We start from the raw sequence: 16,970 nt of genomic DNA, 5'->3' as shown, positions 1-16,970 counted from the left end.
TGGCATCCCAATGGGATGGAGATGCTTCATTCCTTAAGTTTCTACCTCTATGTTGTTTGTTGTTCTAAAGTCTGTCTTAAGTACTTTTGCACTTGTTTTGCTAAAATTGAATGTTTTGGTTGTATCAGGAATGCAGAAATTACCATCTGAGCTTTGGCCTTTTTGTTTTGTGTTGTTTCATAGCTTTGTGTTGCTCTTCCATAGCAAGTGGAATGTCTTCCTCACAGGTCTGTGCTCTTAGTGAGGATTATTCTGTAGCTTCTCCAGCACTCTATCCTTAACAGGCACTACTGTCCAGTCAGCACTGCTTGGATTGTCTGTATCAGATCAGAAGGAAACAAAAAATTCTCACTTTCTTAAAATGTGAGAATTACATAAACTACAATGTGGTATTTATGTATGACAAAAAAGCAGTGGTAGGTGGAATGGAGGTAAAACACACAGTAAAACTGAAAGCCTCATGTTTCAGCAAAAGTTAATTCAAACAGGAAAGGTTTGTCAGATCCTCTACTAAGAGAATTTAAAGCATGACCTTGTATTTTATGGCTCTCAAGATCCTGAGCCATAACCTGTTTGGTGCACGCTTTCTCCAAACAAGAAATAAGCCTGTATTTGTGGCTTGATAAGCTAAGGCAAGTTGGATTAAGTAAATAGGGAATAAACATAACTTTGAAAACAGAAATTTCTTCCAATAAGTTTCATGCCTACTGCTAATATTAAATATCAAAGTCTACCATGAATCTAAAGCAGCTAGCTGACTTTCCAGCTGAGCATTGTGTTCCTTAAATGAACAGTTCAACACAGTTTGCATTGACCACAAAGGCTTTCCTATCTAGTTTTAGTAATAGTAGCTCTTTCATCTTAGTGTGCCCTTTAGTGGGCTGTGGTGATTGGTTTGGTGTTTGCTTGGTTGTTTGGGTTTTCCCCTCCGAATGAGTGTCTGCTAATCTTTATTTTGTGCTTCTTTTTTTTGTTTTCCTTGAGATTTTTTTCTTGTTATTTAGGGAAAGAACTTCTTATGGCTGACACTTTCTTGCTAGATCCCTGTGTTTAAACATATATCTACTACTTCAAAAATTCTTTGTTCCTTGGATAAAACTAGAACGAGACCTTGCTTGGCAGATGTTTCTCACTTGTACTTGAAATCATCTCCCTGCCGTGCTGCTGTTCACTGAGTTTGAGCAGAGGTTTGAGTGCCTTGAACCATGGGGACGAGTGCTGCCCTACTGAGGTGGGGGGACAAAGTGACCTGGTACCCTCACCTGAATAGCTGGAGATGGAGAATGACAAGACAGTCATTCTCCATTCCCTTTTTCTGGGAAAGGACAGTCAAGGATGAGAGGGAACAGCATATGGGATCGGGAGAGGAGCTGAGTGGGATGTGATCATCACACACAGGTTAGATGGGAAAGCAAATGGAAGAGGACTTTGAAGAGGGTGTAGTAAGTGAGGTTTACCTGGCTAGTGCCTTGAGTAACTCTTGAAAGCTTCAGGTTGTCTGCATGCTGAAGTTATTAAACAGTGTTGAAGTTGAACAGATATTTGGATATATTGATTGTCTGTGATCTGGTTGTCTATACCAGGTTCTCTGTAAATCTCCTTGCAGAAGGTCTAAATACTGTTCATTTGTTTCTCTTATATAATTTCATCTTATTTCAGGCATGTGGGTGGAGGTTTTTTCCTGGTTTATTTTTTTTTTTTAGTTTGGGGTTGGTTTGTTGTTGGGTGTTTTTTTAAATCCTAGTTAAAATGTTAGTTAAGTTAAAACATTTTGTGCAAAGAATCAGCTTTTTAATGCCAACAGTTTTGTTGCAGGGAAGACTTAACCATTTTGTGTTGGTTTTTGTACCTCTCTATTTAAAGATTTGTAGCTGCATAGGTTGACAAATACTGTTGTCTATTTGGACAAACATGAAGCCAGATCTAAAAACCAAATGATGCTCTGGTGCCTTTTCTTAGTATTCCCTCTCCTTTTTTTCCTTGTAGTCGCCGAGTTTTTCACCTAACTTAGACTCCCTCTTGGTTCTCCATAGCTGTCAGTCTCCCTTTCCAAAAACTGACCAGGCATTCATTACAGAGGTGTTTGTAGCAATTGCAGATAGTCCAATACTTCATATTTGTCAAGATCACAGGCTTTCTGTAAGCCTGAAACACCTTCCATGTTGTTACCTTAAGAAGCTTGATGCCATGGCCTCTAGAAACAATCTGTGAAGTACCTGTAGTGGAAATCACTGAATCACAAAGACATCAAGGAGCAGCAATGAAATTTACCTATAGAATTGGGAATTTGAAATAAAATAATTCCTTGCTACAGCATAATACTTGTATTTCTGTTTTTATGCTTGGATACTGCTGGCAACTAAGGAATCCTCCTTTTTTTCTCTTCAGTAAGTCTTGGAGACTTTTGCAGCAAGCAAGTAAACCTTAGGTTTTTAAGAATAGTTTAAGTATAGAACACGTGTACATGAAGCTCATGTGGAGGGAGACTGATTTGTGTTTCTGGTGTGTTTTTCAGGCTTTCAGCATAACAGGTATTGAAAGGAAATATATAATCAGAGGGGCTTGATGAGGCTTGCAGAACTAAGGAAACTGAATTCATTTTAATCTGAACTTTTTTCTTTTTTTTTTTTTTTTTTTAACTGATTCTGTGTGACTTACCTCTAGCATCCTTATCCTCTGCTGGTTTTCTTTAGGAGATTTGCTGTTTTCCCTCCTACCTGCAGGGTAGATGTAGAACTACAGAAGTTCAGTGGCTAGAAGTATGTGTTCTCTCAAGTGTGATCATTGTGGTGAGGTCATACCAAAAAGCTGACTAACAGGGAATGAACTCTTGCACAGCCAACAAAACACAAAACCCTACTCCTCCCAGATTCATATTGCACATTAAATTACATTTCTAGTCGTGCTTCTTCCACATACAGGGAGAAGGAAGAAGTTACTGTGGGAGGCAGGAGGGAAATTCTACCAAACATGAAGAACCCAGACCTTGCATCTGTCTATGCTTGCCAGCAAGTTTATGTTGAGATTTTTAAACCTATCTGGGTTTTTTTTTTTTTGCATTACATCTAGAGTTTGAATGTGCACTTTTATTTCACTCACTGGAAAAATAATGTTTTCAGAAGAAAAATGTTTTGATTTCAAGAGATAAGTGAGGATGGTACTGACTTAAAGAAACTTGGTGCTATGTATTTAAATCCGTAGTAAAGCCAGGTGAATAAAATTGAAGGTCTTCCTTGCAGGTGATGTGAATATCAGGATTACCTTGACAGCTTACACAAAAATCCCCCTAACAGCCAAGCAGCATTCTACACTGTTTGACGGGCTGTGTGTGCATAGCACAGCTTTGCTTCTGTTTGGGGTTCTGGAAAGATCTCAAATCGTTGCAGTAATCAAACATTGTTGATTTTTTTTCAGTTTAGTGAAAACTAACACTGGCTTCTTATGAAATGTGTCAGTCAGGCTCAGATAATAAACTCCTGAATGCCAGTGTATTTCAAAGACTAAAACAAGTTTTTCTGTAAAGCTCTTGTACATGTTTTGTTATGTGGGTAGTTATTTACAGAACAAACTGCAGGTAAGGTCCAGGCTTCATTTGAAGTTTGCAAATGCGAGCAATTGGAAGAGGTGAAAAATGTACCACGTGCCAGTCCTTCAGGTGGCATGTGACACCAGCAAACCCTGCAGTGTGCCTTGCTTTGGTCACCTGCAGACACAGCCTGAGACTGGAATTTGTGGTGCTTGCCTGTTCTGCTTTCTGAACCATGGCTTGGAAGCGAGGCAGAGAACATGTGAGAGTGTTATGGGAAGGCTTTCCTTATGCCTGCTATTGTCAGCATGGATCTAAGAGTCTAAAATTTGGTTGCTCTTTAATGTATACCAAAATTTAGTTTGGTATGGTATGGTTTGGTGGTTTGGGGTTGTTTTTGTTTTTTTGTTTGGTTTGGTTTGGTTTTTTTGGGGGGTTGGTTTTTTGTTTTGTTTTGGTTTTGGGGTTTTTTTTTTTGTTTTGGCTTATCAGTTAGAAAATTAGAGCTGTGGACTTTGACTTTAACCTCTGGTGATAGAGAGTTGTGTTATGTGTGAAGGTCGGTGTGGGGAATAAAAAGTGACAGCATAGAACTAATTCTTTCTCTTTGTCCTTTAAATGGTCCTAAATTAAATGCAGTACAGGAACACATCCCTAACAAAACATTAATTACTTCCACAATCTAGCTTATGAGCTACTGTTTTCCCACTAGTTCAAAGATAAAATCTTAGGGGCATCTTGTTTACTGCTGTTTTAACTTGTCCTGCTTTTCCTGTGGAATTTGGGGCACTGATACCCTGCCTTGGCTAAAATCTGTAGAAGTGCCTGTAACCCTGGCAGGTACATCAGGAAATGTGTGGAAGCCTTCTGGCTCTGTTTGGTCCCAGAAAGGGAGGGTGGGTGTGGTGTTGTGTTGTGTTGTGTTGTGTTGTGTTGTGTTGTGTTGTGTTGTGTTGTGTTGTGTTGTGTTGTGTGGAAGAGATCTCAGCCGTGTTTCCCCAGCAGGGACTGTGAACGGGATGCAATAGGAACATTTTGGGATGCCCTGGGGAGGCTGTACAGACTTGTGTGCTTACTCCTGCACTTTGAGAGATGAAAGAACACATATTAATATGGTATTGATTTTTTTTTTTTAGTCCACAGAAATTTACAGATTCCTTAAACCCTAGGTGGTCTCCATCCAGTGTTTAATATTTATCTGCATTTTTGCTTTCTAAAGTCTTCTGATTTTAATAGCAAATTTGAAATGTTTACTCTGTCAGTTTCTCCATTCCAGCTCTGGAGTGTGGTGTAAAAGAGCAAATAATTCCTTCCTAATTAAGAGTTTGTTGTATTGTATATTGAAGTGATTTCTGCATCCTTCCAAAACAGCAGCGTGTACTTAGATATGTGCTGGGTATTGGTGATGATATTACTGCTTCTGTAGTAGTGTCATAAAAATTAATTGATTTCTATTAAATAGCTATAAAATGTCCTTCTTTGTCCATTGTGTAAATTCACAATATTTAGAAATAATCTTTTAACAATCTTTCAACAGGGAGAGTTGCAAATAGAAAGCAGGCTATGTGTGCTGGCCTCTCTGGTGCATTTGGAGTGGCTGGGACAAATAAACAAAGCAGGTTAAATGTAGAAACCAGAGTTGTAACTTTTTCCTAAAAGGTTCTGGGAAAAAAAATAGAGTAACATAATTTGAAGGGGAAATAATTTTGTATAAAATTATTGTTAGGAATAACAGACTTTCTGAAATGGATTGGCAGATTTGCTCATCTAATTTGTTTTATTTTTTACATCTTTATTGGCAGTGTTAAGTGGCTTGCATCTTTATAGTATAAGGTAATGAAATTTAGGGGGAACTCAAGCATTAGTCACAGCTAGTAAGTCATTGAGCAAGTGACAAAACACAATTTACAGCAAAGAATGTATTGTTTTATTTAATGCTTTAAAGTTGTGCTGTATCAAAATGTTACTGCTGTCTAGCGAAGCAAAGGATGAGGCTAAAACTGTTAAAGGAAATGCAATAGTTTATTGTTCTGGAGTAGTGAAATTGTCAAAGGGCTGCTACTTAGTGTCGTCTTTGACTGTCAGCTTTATTCACAGGATAATACATGTAGCTGGATGCAATGTGTAAAATGTGTGTGTAATAATTAGAAGTCACCCATAGATGTGTGTAAACCATAGATAAGTAGCTAGCATAATAAATTCCTAAAACCTACACACATTCTGACATGGCATGGATAAAGTCTTCATGTGGATTTTGTGTTATGGAAAGGATGCAAGATGCTGAGCTGGGGCAGAGGATTGCCTGTAAAGTCGCTGTGCTGTGCTGTCCTGTGGGGACTGTGTGTGCACAGCAGCAGCAGCAGAGGTGGCTGGGCTTGTCTGCAGTGCAGGCCAGCTGCAAGGGATTCCTCAGAGGGGGAACGGGGCAGCACGCTCAGGGGGATCTGACCAGCTTGGTAGTACACATGAGTAAATGGCTCTGAGCATGCAGGGAAATAAGGGGGAAGGTTGTTCTTAACACACTGTTCTCGGACTGGTGAAGGGCCCTTGTGTAGCAGCATTGTTGTCCTCCTCTCATAGACCTAATTTCTGGTGGCTTACCTCTTTATCAGTAAGTGTGAGGGTCTGATAGAAAGTGTTTTGATTTGAGTTAATAGCCTCTGAAACAAAAATGTTCTGGGGCTGTTTTCTTGCTTTTTATATCATCCTTTAATTTCTCTCTTTCTTGTTTCTGTATGTTTTAATTCCCATTATTCCTGTTTACCCTGTGTCATACATGCTTTCTTTTTCTGTTAGCTTACTGTGAAGCTTGAGTTTTCTGTCATACAACTTCTGATGCAGCTCCTACTCAGGACTTACTCTTCCCTTCAGGGCTAGTATCTTGGCTTTGGACTCATAAGTGCTGCCAGGATGAAGTATTAGGAGTTGTGCTTGGTTGTGAGTCAAATTGTTTGCAGACAGATTTATCTCTTCCTCTGCCTTTTCTTTTGCTGTTTCCCATTAAATTTTACCTCTGCTCATGCCCTTATCTGCCTCTTGCCTTATGTTTCCTTCAGCTGTATTGCTGTTGCTTTTTGGTACTTCATGAGCAACATTGGCAGTTCAGGACGAGCAAATCACATGACTGCTTTTTCCATTGCTTAGAAAAAAGCATTGTCCAGGGAAAATGGCACAGGCAGGATGGTTAAAGTTCTCTGGCAGCTTCTAAGGGGAAAGCTGCGGGAAGGTGGTCTGTTCAATGCATCTTTCTTTGCAGTCTCTTGCCAGACCAAAGCAGGTACACTGTGTCTGCTCGGGCCATGTTATCCTGGAATAACAAACCCAGCTACAGTTGGTCTTGATCATTTCTGGTGGGATTTCATACTGGGAACTGTGTGATGTGTCCTGGACTATTAGTACCTTAACTGTGGTTGTATAATCTGTGTTGTGGGTTTAATGTGCTGTGGCTGCTGATACACCTGCCTTCATCCAGCAGAAAGTGTCTGGCAGAACCAGTATGGAACTGGAGCCAGTGAGGTCTATGATCCTTTCAGTTCTGTTCCTCTCCTTAACCGTGTGGGTCTGCTTGGCTCAGGGGGTTGACTCATGTGGCCTTGTCAATTTTGTGTCGCTCGGTGCGTGCTGCAGTGCTGTGGATCTTCTTGGCTGGAATGACAAGAGACATTGCAGAGACATCTTGTCTGGGATAAAAGTTGGTTATGTTCGTTCTTGTGCTTTTAGTCTTAGACCCGATTTCTGGCATGTGAGGGGCATGGATACAGGGACTGGCAGAGCACAACGAGAGGCAGAAGCAATGTAAGAATTGAGCATTAACAAGTCACGTGGTTTCAAAGTAAATCAAAACCATAGGGAAGTCAAGATAGTAGTGTATTTTTTTAATGAGGCGAGGGAGGATGGGTGTTATCCTGTATTGTCTCTTCCCTGGGAAAGAAAGCATCTGTCCTGCTTAATGTTTATCAGTGACCTGGAGGAGGTGATGGAGGATGCCCCAGTTGCAGATGACAGCCAACAGGCAGTGTGCTGGAGGCTGCTTATTCAGAGGGACCTGGACGCTGTCCCAACACCAACCCTATGAAATTCAGCAAGGAGAAACACAGAGTCCTGTGTTAGGAGTTACTGACTTCAGTGCCCTTTTCCTTCAGTTTTCCTGTGCTTTTTCCTCCCCAGTTTTCCTTGCTGCCTTTCCCTAAATATGGCCCAAGACTTGTACAGTCCTACAAGCTCTTCCCTCCCATTCTATAGTGAGTCTCATAGCCCTGTAGACATTAGTCCCCAAACGGGAAAGGTGATCTAGGCTCTGTGGACCCTCATTGGAAGTTTTCAAGGCTCAGCTCAGTAAACCCTTGAACAGCCTCATGTTCTACCAAAAGCTGATTCTGTTTTCAGCAAGAGGTTGAATTGGAGACCTCTGAGAGTCGTCCTAACCTGACTTACCCAGTTATTCTAAAAGTTGCTGCTGAACTGTAAATAAGTAAGTTCTCAGTCATTTGCTCTGTTTGCATCATAACTTGCTGATAATAATCTGTATTTTAAGTCTGCATATTGCAGTCTTGATTGGCCTGTTGATGATACTTGAGTTACTTACGGGCTGGCAAAATACTTCCACTTCTGAATCACTGTTTGTGTTGAGTTTGTTAATGCAGTGCTAGCATTAGAAGCTGTATACTGTCTCTTAAATGTGATTTTGTTAAATCAGTGTTAGAAACTTGTCAGACTTGTGGACAAGTTTTTTGTTAAGATGCTACAAGTGGTACTTAAAATGTGGCAATATGGCATGCTATTGCATGCTGGGTTTTTTATTTTTTCAGAGAATCAACTGTGTATCAGAAGTACTCGAGGTATGAGTTGTGAGGCAAATTCCACTCTAGGGCATCTAAGCCAGGACATTTTACATTTTACTGCATGAATAAATTCAGGTATCTGTTCACTGTGTGTTGTGAATGAGCACAGTACGGTGACAATGGAAATACTGGTTTTGTAAATTAACTTTTTAAAACTTTACAAGATGGTCTCCTTTCATGGCTGACTCTGGTCTTTTTGAGAGGAGAGGGGATTCCCTTTTGAACAGTCTTGGTTTGGTGGTCCTGAACAGATGTCGGCTTCTTAAACAGTAGAGATCCAAAATTACAGTGGTCCGCATCCTGGAGCAGTGCCAAGATCAGCAGTGTGGTAAAGCCCAGTGCGTGGAAAACATGGATGTCTGGACAGCAGTGTTGTGCATTCCCAGTGGGAATCTGGAAGGAGGAGTTTTGGGGACCCGTGCACTTGTGCAGTTCCATTCCCTTGCTGGTGCACGGCGGCTGTGGCACAAACATTCACACAGTCAAAAGCAGCACCCAGGCACTTTGTGGTTTGGCAGAGCTCTGTTGGTTGGGTGCAGGAAAGATTATGGGTTTTTTAGTTAAAAGTTGATGGTGATTCTTAGCTGGCTTTTCTTTTTAGGGGTGTGGCAGCTGTGTTGGTGTCCCAGCTTGAGCAGTTCAGAGTGCAATGCTCATGCAGGAGTGTGTGTGCTTGTATGGCTGGCGTGGCCTAAGAGTGACAACTGTACATGGATGCCAGGTTGCTCTTCCCAGGACTTAGAGCATCACAGTCCTAGATGATTCTGTTCATGTGTTCCATAAGTCACTGTGCCTGTAGCCTGACTTCCTCAGAGCAGCTGTTTCTGCTGTCAGAGCTAAGGCAGCTCAGAATTTCATCATGATGCTCACAATTTCATCAACAAACTTTTGTGATCACTTCCATCTTAATCTGAGGGAGTATATATCCTCTTCTAAAGCCATCGCTGCTCTGTTGTGGCAAAGGATTAAAGCAGTCATTTGGTTCTTCAGTAACTCTCTTTTAGCTTTACAAGGTTTATTTGAAATTCCAAAAGAACTGAATAGTGTAAGCTCCATGTTTTGATATTTATCAGCACTGTAAATATTAGGTTCTTTTGTAAGACCACAGAGATTGTTTCCTGCTGTATTTGGTACATAAAGCATAGAGGGAAAGATCAGCAGTGATAATTTTTGTTGCTTTGGTATGATTTTTTAAAATTATTTCTTCTCTTGATAAAGTTCTAGCTTTCTGCTCACTACTGAGCACATGTCCCACAGCCAGCTACCCTAACATGCAGGGGCACAGATTGACTTTTGAAGATAAATGGATTTTTGAGATCTCCCTGTCCAGTTTGTTTTTTTTTTTCTCAGAGGGAAAAACGTAAAATTTTTATTCATCTTGGCAAAAGTACAGTTCTGTTTCAGGGAGACAGCCCAGTCTGCATGGGTTTGGTCATGTTTCCATTACTGTGCTTGAGAACTTTAAGGATGGGTGGGAATTGTTGCAGTTATCTTTTATTAAAAATATCTCCCTTTTTTTGTCCTTCCTATCTCAGATTTAGCCTTGGAATCTAATCCATCTGATCATCCCAGAGCAAGCACAATTTTCCTGAGCAAGTCACAAACAGATGGTAAGCTAAGTTTTTTTTTCCAATTTAACAAAGAAAATGAAAAAATTGGAAAAGTAACCAAAAGTAACAGCTCAAGAACAGTGCTTCAATTCTTTCAAAGCATAGGGATTAGTAATTTATGTATTTACACAGAAACTTGTTTGTAGACTATTTTACTTAACACTTTAAATCACTTGATCTTTAAAATGCTTAACTATCAGATTTCAGAGTGCAGTTCTTACTAGTCTGAAGGAGCAAGGCTGTCTTCATTAGTGTAATTCAAGTTTCAAGCAATGGTGGGTTTTTTAATGACCAAGGACTGTTTCAAAAATTGTTTTAAAGTAAGAAAGTTGTAATTGAAAAAAAATTAATTTTTCTGTAATAAGTAATAAGCCTAAGCCAGTAGTCTGGTTGCTTTTGAATATGTTGTTTTAAACTGTTTTAATAGTTTCAGAGGATAAATATTCTCCAATCCCAGTTTTAATTATATAGATGTATTGGGATTCTCAATTTCTTTGCAGATCATGTATTTAAGTAATAACTCAATTTTCAATTTCTTTGCACATCCTGTGTTTTTCTCATAACTCAGTTTTGAAACAATTGCCATAGCTTGTGCATTCCAAAAGGCTGTTAAAAAGTGGAGGCATTTCTATATTGCACATATAAAAATTCTTTTGTCAAATTCTGACAATAGGACATTTTGAAGTTGCAACTAAAACAGAGTTTCAGCTGTTTAATCTTTTTTAAATGCTTCTGTTGCTTTTATGGCTGGTTCTTGTTTGAAGCACTGTTTTGCTAGGGAAGTGATGCACTTGAGGTTGCATGTGTTGATGGAAAGCTGCAGTGTGTCTTTTAACTTGGCGCAGCTTTGCCACAGAAAATAATTATTTTGACAGGTCTGTCAGTTGCTGTCGTGCTTCAGTCTTGTGGCAAGTGGTAGAGTTGTCAGTTGTATCCCCTCTGCAGGGCTCAGGTAATCTGTGAGCAGTGGGAACAAGGCTAGCCCAGTTCTCCAGAGGAGAGGATATCAAAGAGATGCACAGACCTTTTTTTGTGGGGCCTCTGAGGTCGGTGTTCAGGCAGCCAGGGGGCCTGACTGCTCATTTCAGACACCTCTGAGAGGAGCAGTGCTGGAGGTGCAGCTCACACTGCCAGAGCTCATGAGCAGTCACTGTGCAGCCTTCCAGCCCTGCTCTGAAATGCTCCAGCCACGAGAACAGCCTTCTTGGGGTAGTATTGCTTCTAAATCTCACCTGGATTTCTTCAAGTGCAATGTATTGAATTGTGTAGATTTGTGTTCATGCAGAAAATGGGTTCTCTAGGTGAGGTAGTAACTATTAAACTGTTCTCTGCAGTTTGTATTAAATTAATTAATTCTTATGGAGAAGTCAGGCAGAATAACTTATTTTCTAATGCCCCTTGTTCTACTTTAGTTGACCTTCCATAGAATAAGCAGAATTAATACCTATAAGTTCTCTCTCAGTGAGATGTTATCAGGATTATGAGTTTTGATTTATGAAAAAAGACTAAAAAAATGTGGATACTCTTTTCCAATTGTCAGTTTTTCTAAAAGTGTAAGGGTATGTGTCCTGCTAAAAAGTGGTGATGATCTGAGGTTAGAACTGTGGAGAGGTGCCTGTCCATGCAGGTCACATTTGTATACTTTGTGCATGTGTGCAGCTCTCCCTGACACTCTGCTGTCACAGCTGCAAGTTTAACCTTGCAGTCTCTTTTGAAAGACTAACCCAGTTTAAAATGATGAAATGACAAGGTTGCATTTGTATGGTAAATAGGTGCACAGCTTGTGCCAGCATCTTCTGTACAGTGAAATACCCTTTTACCTTCTGTAATGGAGGGAGAGAGAGCTAAATAATGCTGGGCACCTCACTTCCTCCTTGTGTGCCTTTGGCAGGCTCAGGGTGGGCTGGTTCTGCTTCTGTTTGCTGTTGGATGTTGGACATTGGCTGTTTGAAGTGTCTGAAATCCTCCTGGTTTTCATGATCCACAGCATCTGTTCAAAGCAGAGACGTTTTTCCCCTTAGTGTGATGGGGAGTAGTTGTTCCTAAATGAACATGTGGGTAGACAGAAGGAGTATGTAGCTTACTAGCTTGATAAAACATGGTATCTTTTCCTCAAACTACTTTTCAAGACACCTAAAATAAAATTTGAAACTTTTAATACTCCCATACTTTAGAAAACTAGATTAATAGAATTGCTTTATCGAATGTAAATTGGGAAACCTTTCAGTTCACATTATTTTTCCTTCTTTCTAGTGCGAGAGAAAAGGAAGAGTAACCATATAAATCATGTAAGTAAACTGGATTCTGTGTAAATAATATGAGGATATTTGGCCAAAGACAAATTCAAGGAAACAACTGTAGTAGTTCTAGGTATATAATCTTACACATGTTCCAAATCTTCCTTAGAAGGGTAAAACTGAATTATCTTTGCCTGTCTCTAAGCAATAAGCAAGCCCAATATCACAAAGCATAGAATGGCTGATTTCAAAAGAATAAAAATGAATTTTTTTTGGTCAGTTTTAAGTATTTCAGAACAGTAACAAAGAAAATATAAGCCAACCTGTCTGTATTTTTTTAAACAAGAAATAAAACTGCATTAATTTCTCAGCCAAGATGACAAGTCTTGAATGATTTGCTGCTTGAGTATTGCTTATTTTAAAAAGGACTTATTTTAAAAAGTGTATCCAGTGTGAAAAGAGAATAATGAGCAAATATCATCAGTATGATAATCAAGTGATTCTCCATTAGTTTTAAAATCTGAAATTACGCTCTGAGCTTCTTCCACAAATATTAGTTGGTTTGGAACTTCACTTACTAAAAAAACAGCCAAAACAAAAAAGATGGAATGTCCCTAATAGGTGGATAAAAAAATAATTGGCTAGTAAAGGTAAGAATGGAAGTTAGTAACAAAGCTTAAAAATATCAAAAGTGTCTACTGATAAAGTACTGGTAAGATAATGGTATTTCAAGTCTCTTATTTTGCATGATAATGCAAGGAGTGGGGGTTGATTCTTTTCTCTTTTCTTTCTTTCTCTCTGTCTTTAATATAATTCCAGCTTTGCTCTGCCAGTACCAAGGTGAAGTGTGATTGGAGTGTTTTTGCTGGCAAACTTCAGCTGGAATGGGAGATATTCCCAGGCAGCTGTTGAATTTTGAAGGGTGTCAGCATTTTCATATTGAAGATTTTCAAATTTTAGACCAGGCATTTAAAAAAACTGTGGTGAAAACTAATGAATCTTGAATTGTTTGATTGAAATTCCTCCCTCAATTATGATGTCCTACCTCTAGTGCAAGGCATTCTCTGCAAATGCTCAGGGAAGCCTGGGTAGGGTTATATTGAAGGATTTCTTACAGTACAGAATGGTCAGGATTAGGATGGATGATGGAGTATATTACTAGCTCTAAATAATAATGGTAAAAGTAAGGGTAATAGCAGTACTCTGCTTCCAGATTGCAGATGCTAAACAAGACATGTGTGAAGGGAGCCGTGTCAGGAAAAGGTTTTTTTTCTTTGAAATGGTAACATGACAAACCCTCAAATGTTAAACTGGATAACCAGAAACTGGAAAGGTGTAGGGTGTAAAAGAAGGGAGAAGGTGGAGTCACAGGGAAACCTAATAGAGTACATCACAGAGGGAAGACTGAGACACTAACTGAGAATGGAATGGGAGAGAACTGGAAATCAGGACTTGCTGCTTTAGCTCAGCTGTTTCTGCTGTAAATTATCTAAAATCATGTTGTGTATTACAAGGGATGGTTTATAAATTTATCTTAGACAAAGGAACTAGATGGCTGCAGGGTAGCTTACATTGCAGTAGCAACCACTTGAGGTGTAAAGCCAGAATGCAGTGTGCTAAACAAAAGCTTACAGAATCCCTCTTCTTGAATGTATTTCAGTTCTTGTTTTCTTTTTTTCCCCCAAGGTTTCTCCTGGGCAGCTTACAAAAAAATACAGTTCATGCTCAACAATATTTATAGATGACAGCACCGTCAGCCAGCCTAACCTTAGAAGCACAATAAAGTGGTAAGGACCCTTCTCATCACCAAGGGCTTGTAAGAGTGGCATTGTAAGGGTTATTTGGGATTTTCTGGGGGTCTTGTCTGTTCCAAAGCAGCTACACCCTTGAAATGAGAGAAGCACAGCACTGCTGCTGCAGGTTGGTCATGGAAAGGGTGTGGAGCTCTGGGTAATTGACTGCTGGAGGGAGCTCTTGTTTCAGTCACAGAGCTGTCCTGTTCCAAAGCTGTTCTCATTGTGCACTTGAGGCAGTGCAGAAGTGTGTCAGCACTGTGGCTGTGGGTTTCTCTGGGTCTGCACTGAAGGCACTTGAGACAGTAATTCATGTTGGGACTCAGGCGTTTATTATTTCTTATCAGTAAAACTCTCACTACTGTGATCTGGCAGCTTTTCATTAGAAGGCACAAAATGGCCAACAATCTCTTTTTACAAGGTCTTTTAAGGCTAAATTATCCAATTAAGAACTGACACCTAGATTATTTTCCCTTTTAACCCAATAACTGATCCCAGAGAGCCCCCAGTGCAGACTTTTCTGCCCAATTACAAAATGCCACCCAAACCCATGAAGAAGAAGCATGAAAGAGAAACCCAGGACAACACCCTGTGCTCTCCATCTTGCTTCCATCCACAACATACTAAAAATCCCTAAACCTAAATTTCTCACCAAGTGATACACCTACACTACTTTCTGTAATCTGTTTCACACTTTTGTGGATTCTAGTCTATTTGAAGTCTAGGAAATTTTCTCCATGAATGAGGGTCAAAGTCAGTGCTCCCCTGGGGGTCAGGGGACCCCAGAGCAGACAGAGAAATATTCCCAGTGCCCTGGGTTTCCACATCTCCCCCTTCTCTCTGAACCAAAACCACTCCTTTGGCAGCCTCATCCATCAGCCATCGGACACGCTAAAGCAGACGTGGCACAAATGTTAAAAGGACTGTGACACCAATCAGTACGTACACACCTTTCTTCACAAATTCTCTCCATGCTGGTGCAAGATTAAATCAACTGAACACACCCCAGCCATGACCCATTCTCTTCCCTGAGTCTGGCCACTCCATCTTCTCACTGTTGTGTGCTTTCATGAATAGATTTTGAATGATAGACAAATTCATGCAACACATTCCTTCAAATTCCTCACATCCATGTCCATGCCCTAACAAAAGATAATGAGTTGCCACTCTGTTTTGCAGAGTCACCTGTCTCACACCTTGAACACCAGCTAATAAATTGCTCAGTGCCAGAGAGATAGCACGAGAGTGCTTACTCAGTTAACACCCCGTTTGATCCAATTGCTTCAGGGTTGCTCCTGCAGCTGCCTGTGGCAGAAGCTGTTACAAATCTCTGGATTTTTTTCCATGTATTAACATTGTCATCGCAACTGGGGTTGTATCAACCGACAGATCTTTTCCCTCTACATCGTTGTTCCCTTATCATTGTCATGTTGGGTGTCAGTAAAGAAAGTCTCCCAATGCTGCATGGACCACCTTAGACATTGGATGGGCTGGCAGGCCAAATTTTGTCCCACAAATGAAAAAGACTCCTTGTGGTAACTGCAATGGAACCCTGGTGGATGGTGTGATCATCCTTGCTGTGAAATTGCACCAAGATGTCACATTTCTGTATATAATGTGATTTGGGGTCACATCTGTTATTTTGTCCTTATTTTGTTTTGACCCAGGAAGACTAAATACTATACAGAAACCCACCTTCACTGAGCCAAGAATTTCCAGTTCTTGAGGTTCATAAAGAGCCTCAGGGAGAAATTTGGTCCAAACTCCCCTTGTTTCAACCATAAACACTGCATTGACAACTTTGTCAACCATCTGGCAGACACACATTTGACCACACCACCCCATATTTTGCTTAAGCTATCATCTAACAAAAATTCTACAACGTCACCGATTCTCACACCAATGAAGAAACCCGAAGTCCACAATCTCTGTGAACAAAGCACAAGGGTTCAAATGTCTGTGCAGCCCACATCTGTGTGTCTTCTTCCCTGCTTGTGGACTGGTCAGCATTTTCTTGCACTTGGTAGAGTTTCACATTCTTCACTGAAATCCACCTGGACTTTGTACCTGTTAAAACACAAACAAATCCACGTTCCTGCAGGGACTGGAGGATTTTCTCAAAATCCTGGAGGTGAAGAATGAGTCCTGATGTGAAAATAAAACATTGATCAATTCTGTTTTGCAAAATTGCAGAGAAATATAAGATACCAACATAAGTTGCTATTACTAATATTCTTTGGTTATGAACAGGAGAAAACATTAAGAGCAAAACAATGCATGTAGTAAAGAAGAAACTCACAGCAATTAGGAATCAATTAGATAATACACATAATCAATACCACAGGTGAAATCATACAGTTACCAAGCACTACAACAATGAACTGTCATCCCAGAGTCTGTGACAGCTGATAAACCTTAAAACAACAGAAAACTGGAGAAATCATGTCCAGATTCATGTTTCTCCAAACTCCCTCTGAAAATAGGCTCAGCTGTCATATATGGTCAAATTACCAATTGTTTTGATGCAGAAAACATCTGGGTTGATTATCAGTCACTCCATCCAAGCAGAGCTAGAGCTTGGCCAGAGCCCGAACTCTAATTGGTGGGTATCACTTAACACATTTTAAAACAAGACTCTTAAAAATAACAGTTATATGAATAAGAAACCTTAGGGTTAAAAACCAATCAAACCATCAAGTAATTGAATCCCTCCGAAGTTTCTGTCAGGATAGAGATTCTTCAAACACAGCAAATCTCTTCTTCAGCTGAATGAAAGATTGATTACCCAGTACAAAATTAATACTCAAAAAAGAGAAGTTAATGTTACAACTGAACTCTCTGCTAGAGTACCTCTGTAATAATAACTGAAGAAAACCATGAAACTGGCAGTGTGGATTAAAAAAAAAAAAACAAACCAAACATATGAGTAGTTAAAAACAGACCAAACATACGAGTAGTTAAGA

At 39.9% G+C, this 16,970-nt stretch overlaps 1 protein-coding gene across 7 annotated transcripts in view; it reads left to right on the top strand.

The window, feature by feature from the left end:
* CCNYL1 (cyclin Y like 1) overlaps positions 1-16,970 on the top strand; it is a 46,798-nt gene that overhangs the window by 12,613 nt on the left and 17,215 nt on the right. For all 7 annotated transcript variants that reach the window (XM_074548293.1, XM_074548292.1, XM_026791639.2 and 4 more), the window contains 3 exons: positions 9,903-9,977; positions 12,231-12,265; positions 13,901-14,001. In XM_074548293.1, the coding sequence (XP_074404394.1) occupies positions 9,903-9,977; positions 12,231-12,265; positions 13,901-14,001 (211 nt within the window). The remainder of the gene's footprint in view (positions 1-9,902; positions 9,978-12,230; positions 12,266-13,900; positions 14,002-16,970) is intronic.

Source organism: Zonotrichia albicollis, chromosome 10, assembly GCF_047830755.1.
Source record: "Zonotrichia albicollis isolate bZonAlb1 chromosome 10, bZonAlb1.hap1, whole genome shotgun sequence".
In the NCBI taxonomy this organism is placed as follows: domain Eukaryota; kingdom Metazoa; phylum Chordata; class Aves; order Passeriformes; family Passerellidae; genus Zonotrichia; species Zonotrichia albicollis.
Note: the sequence above shows the minus strand (reverse complement) of the source record. Positions and strands in the feature narration are given on the sequence as shown.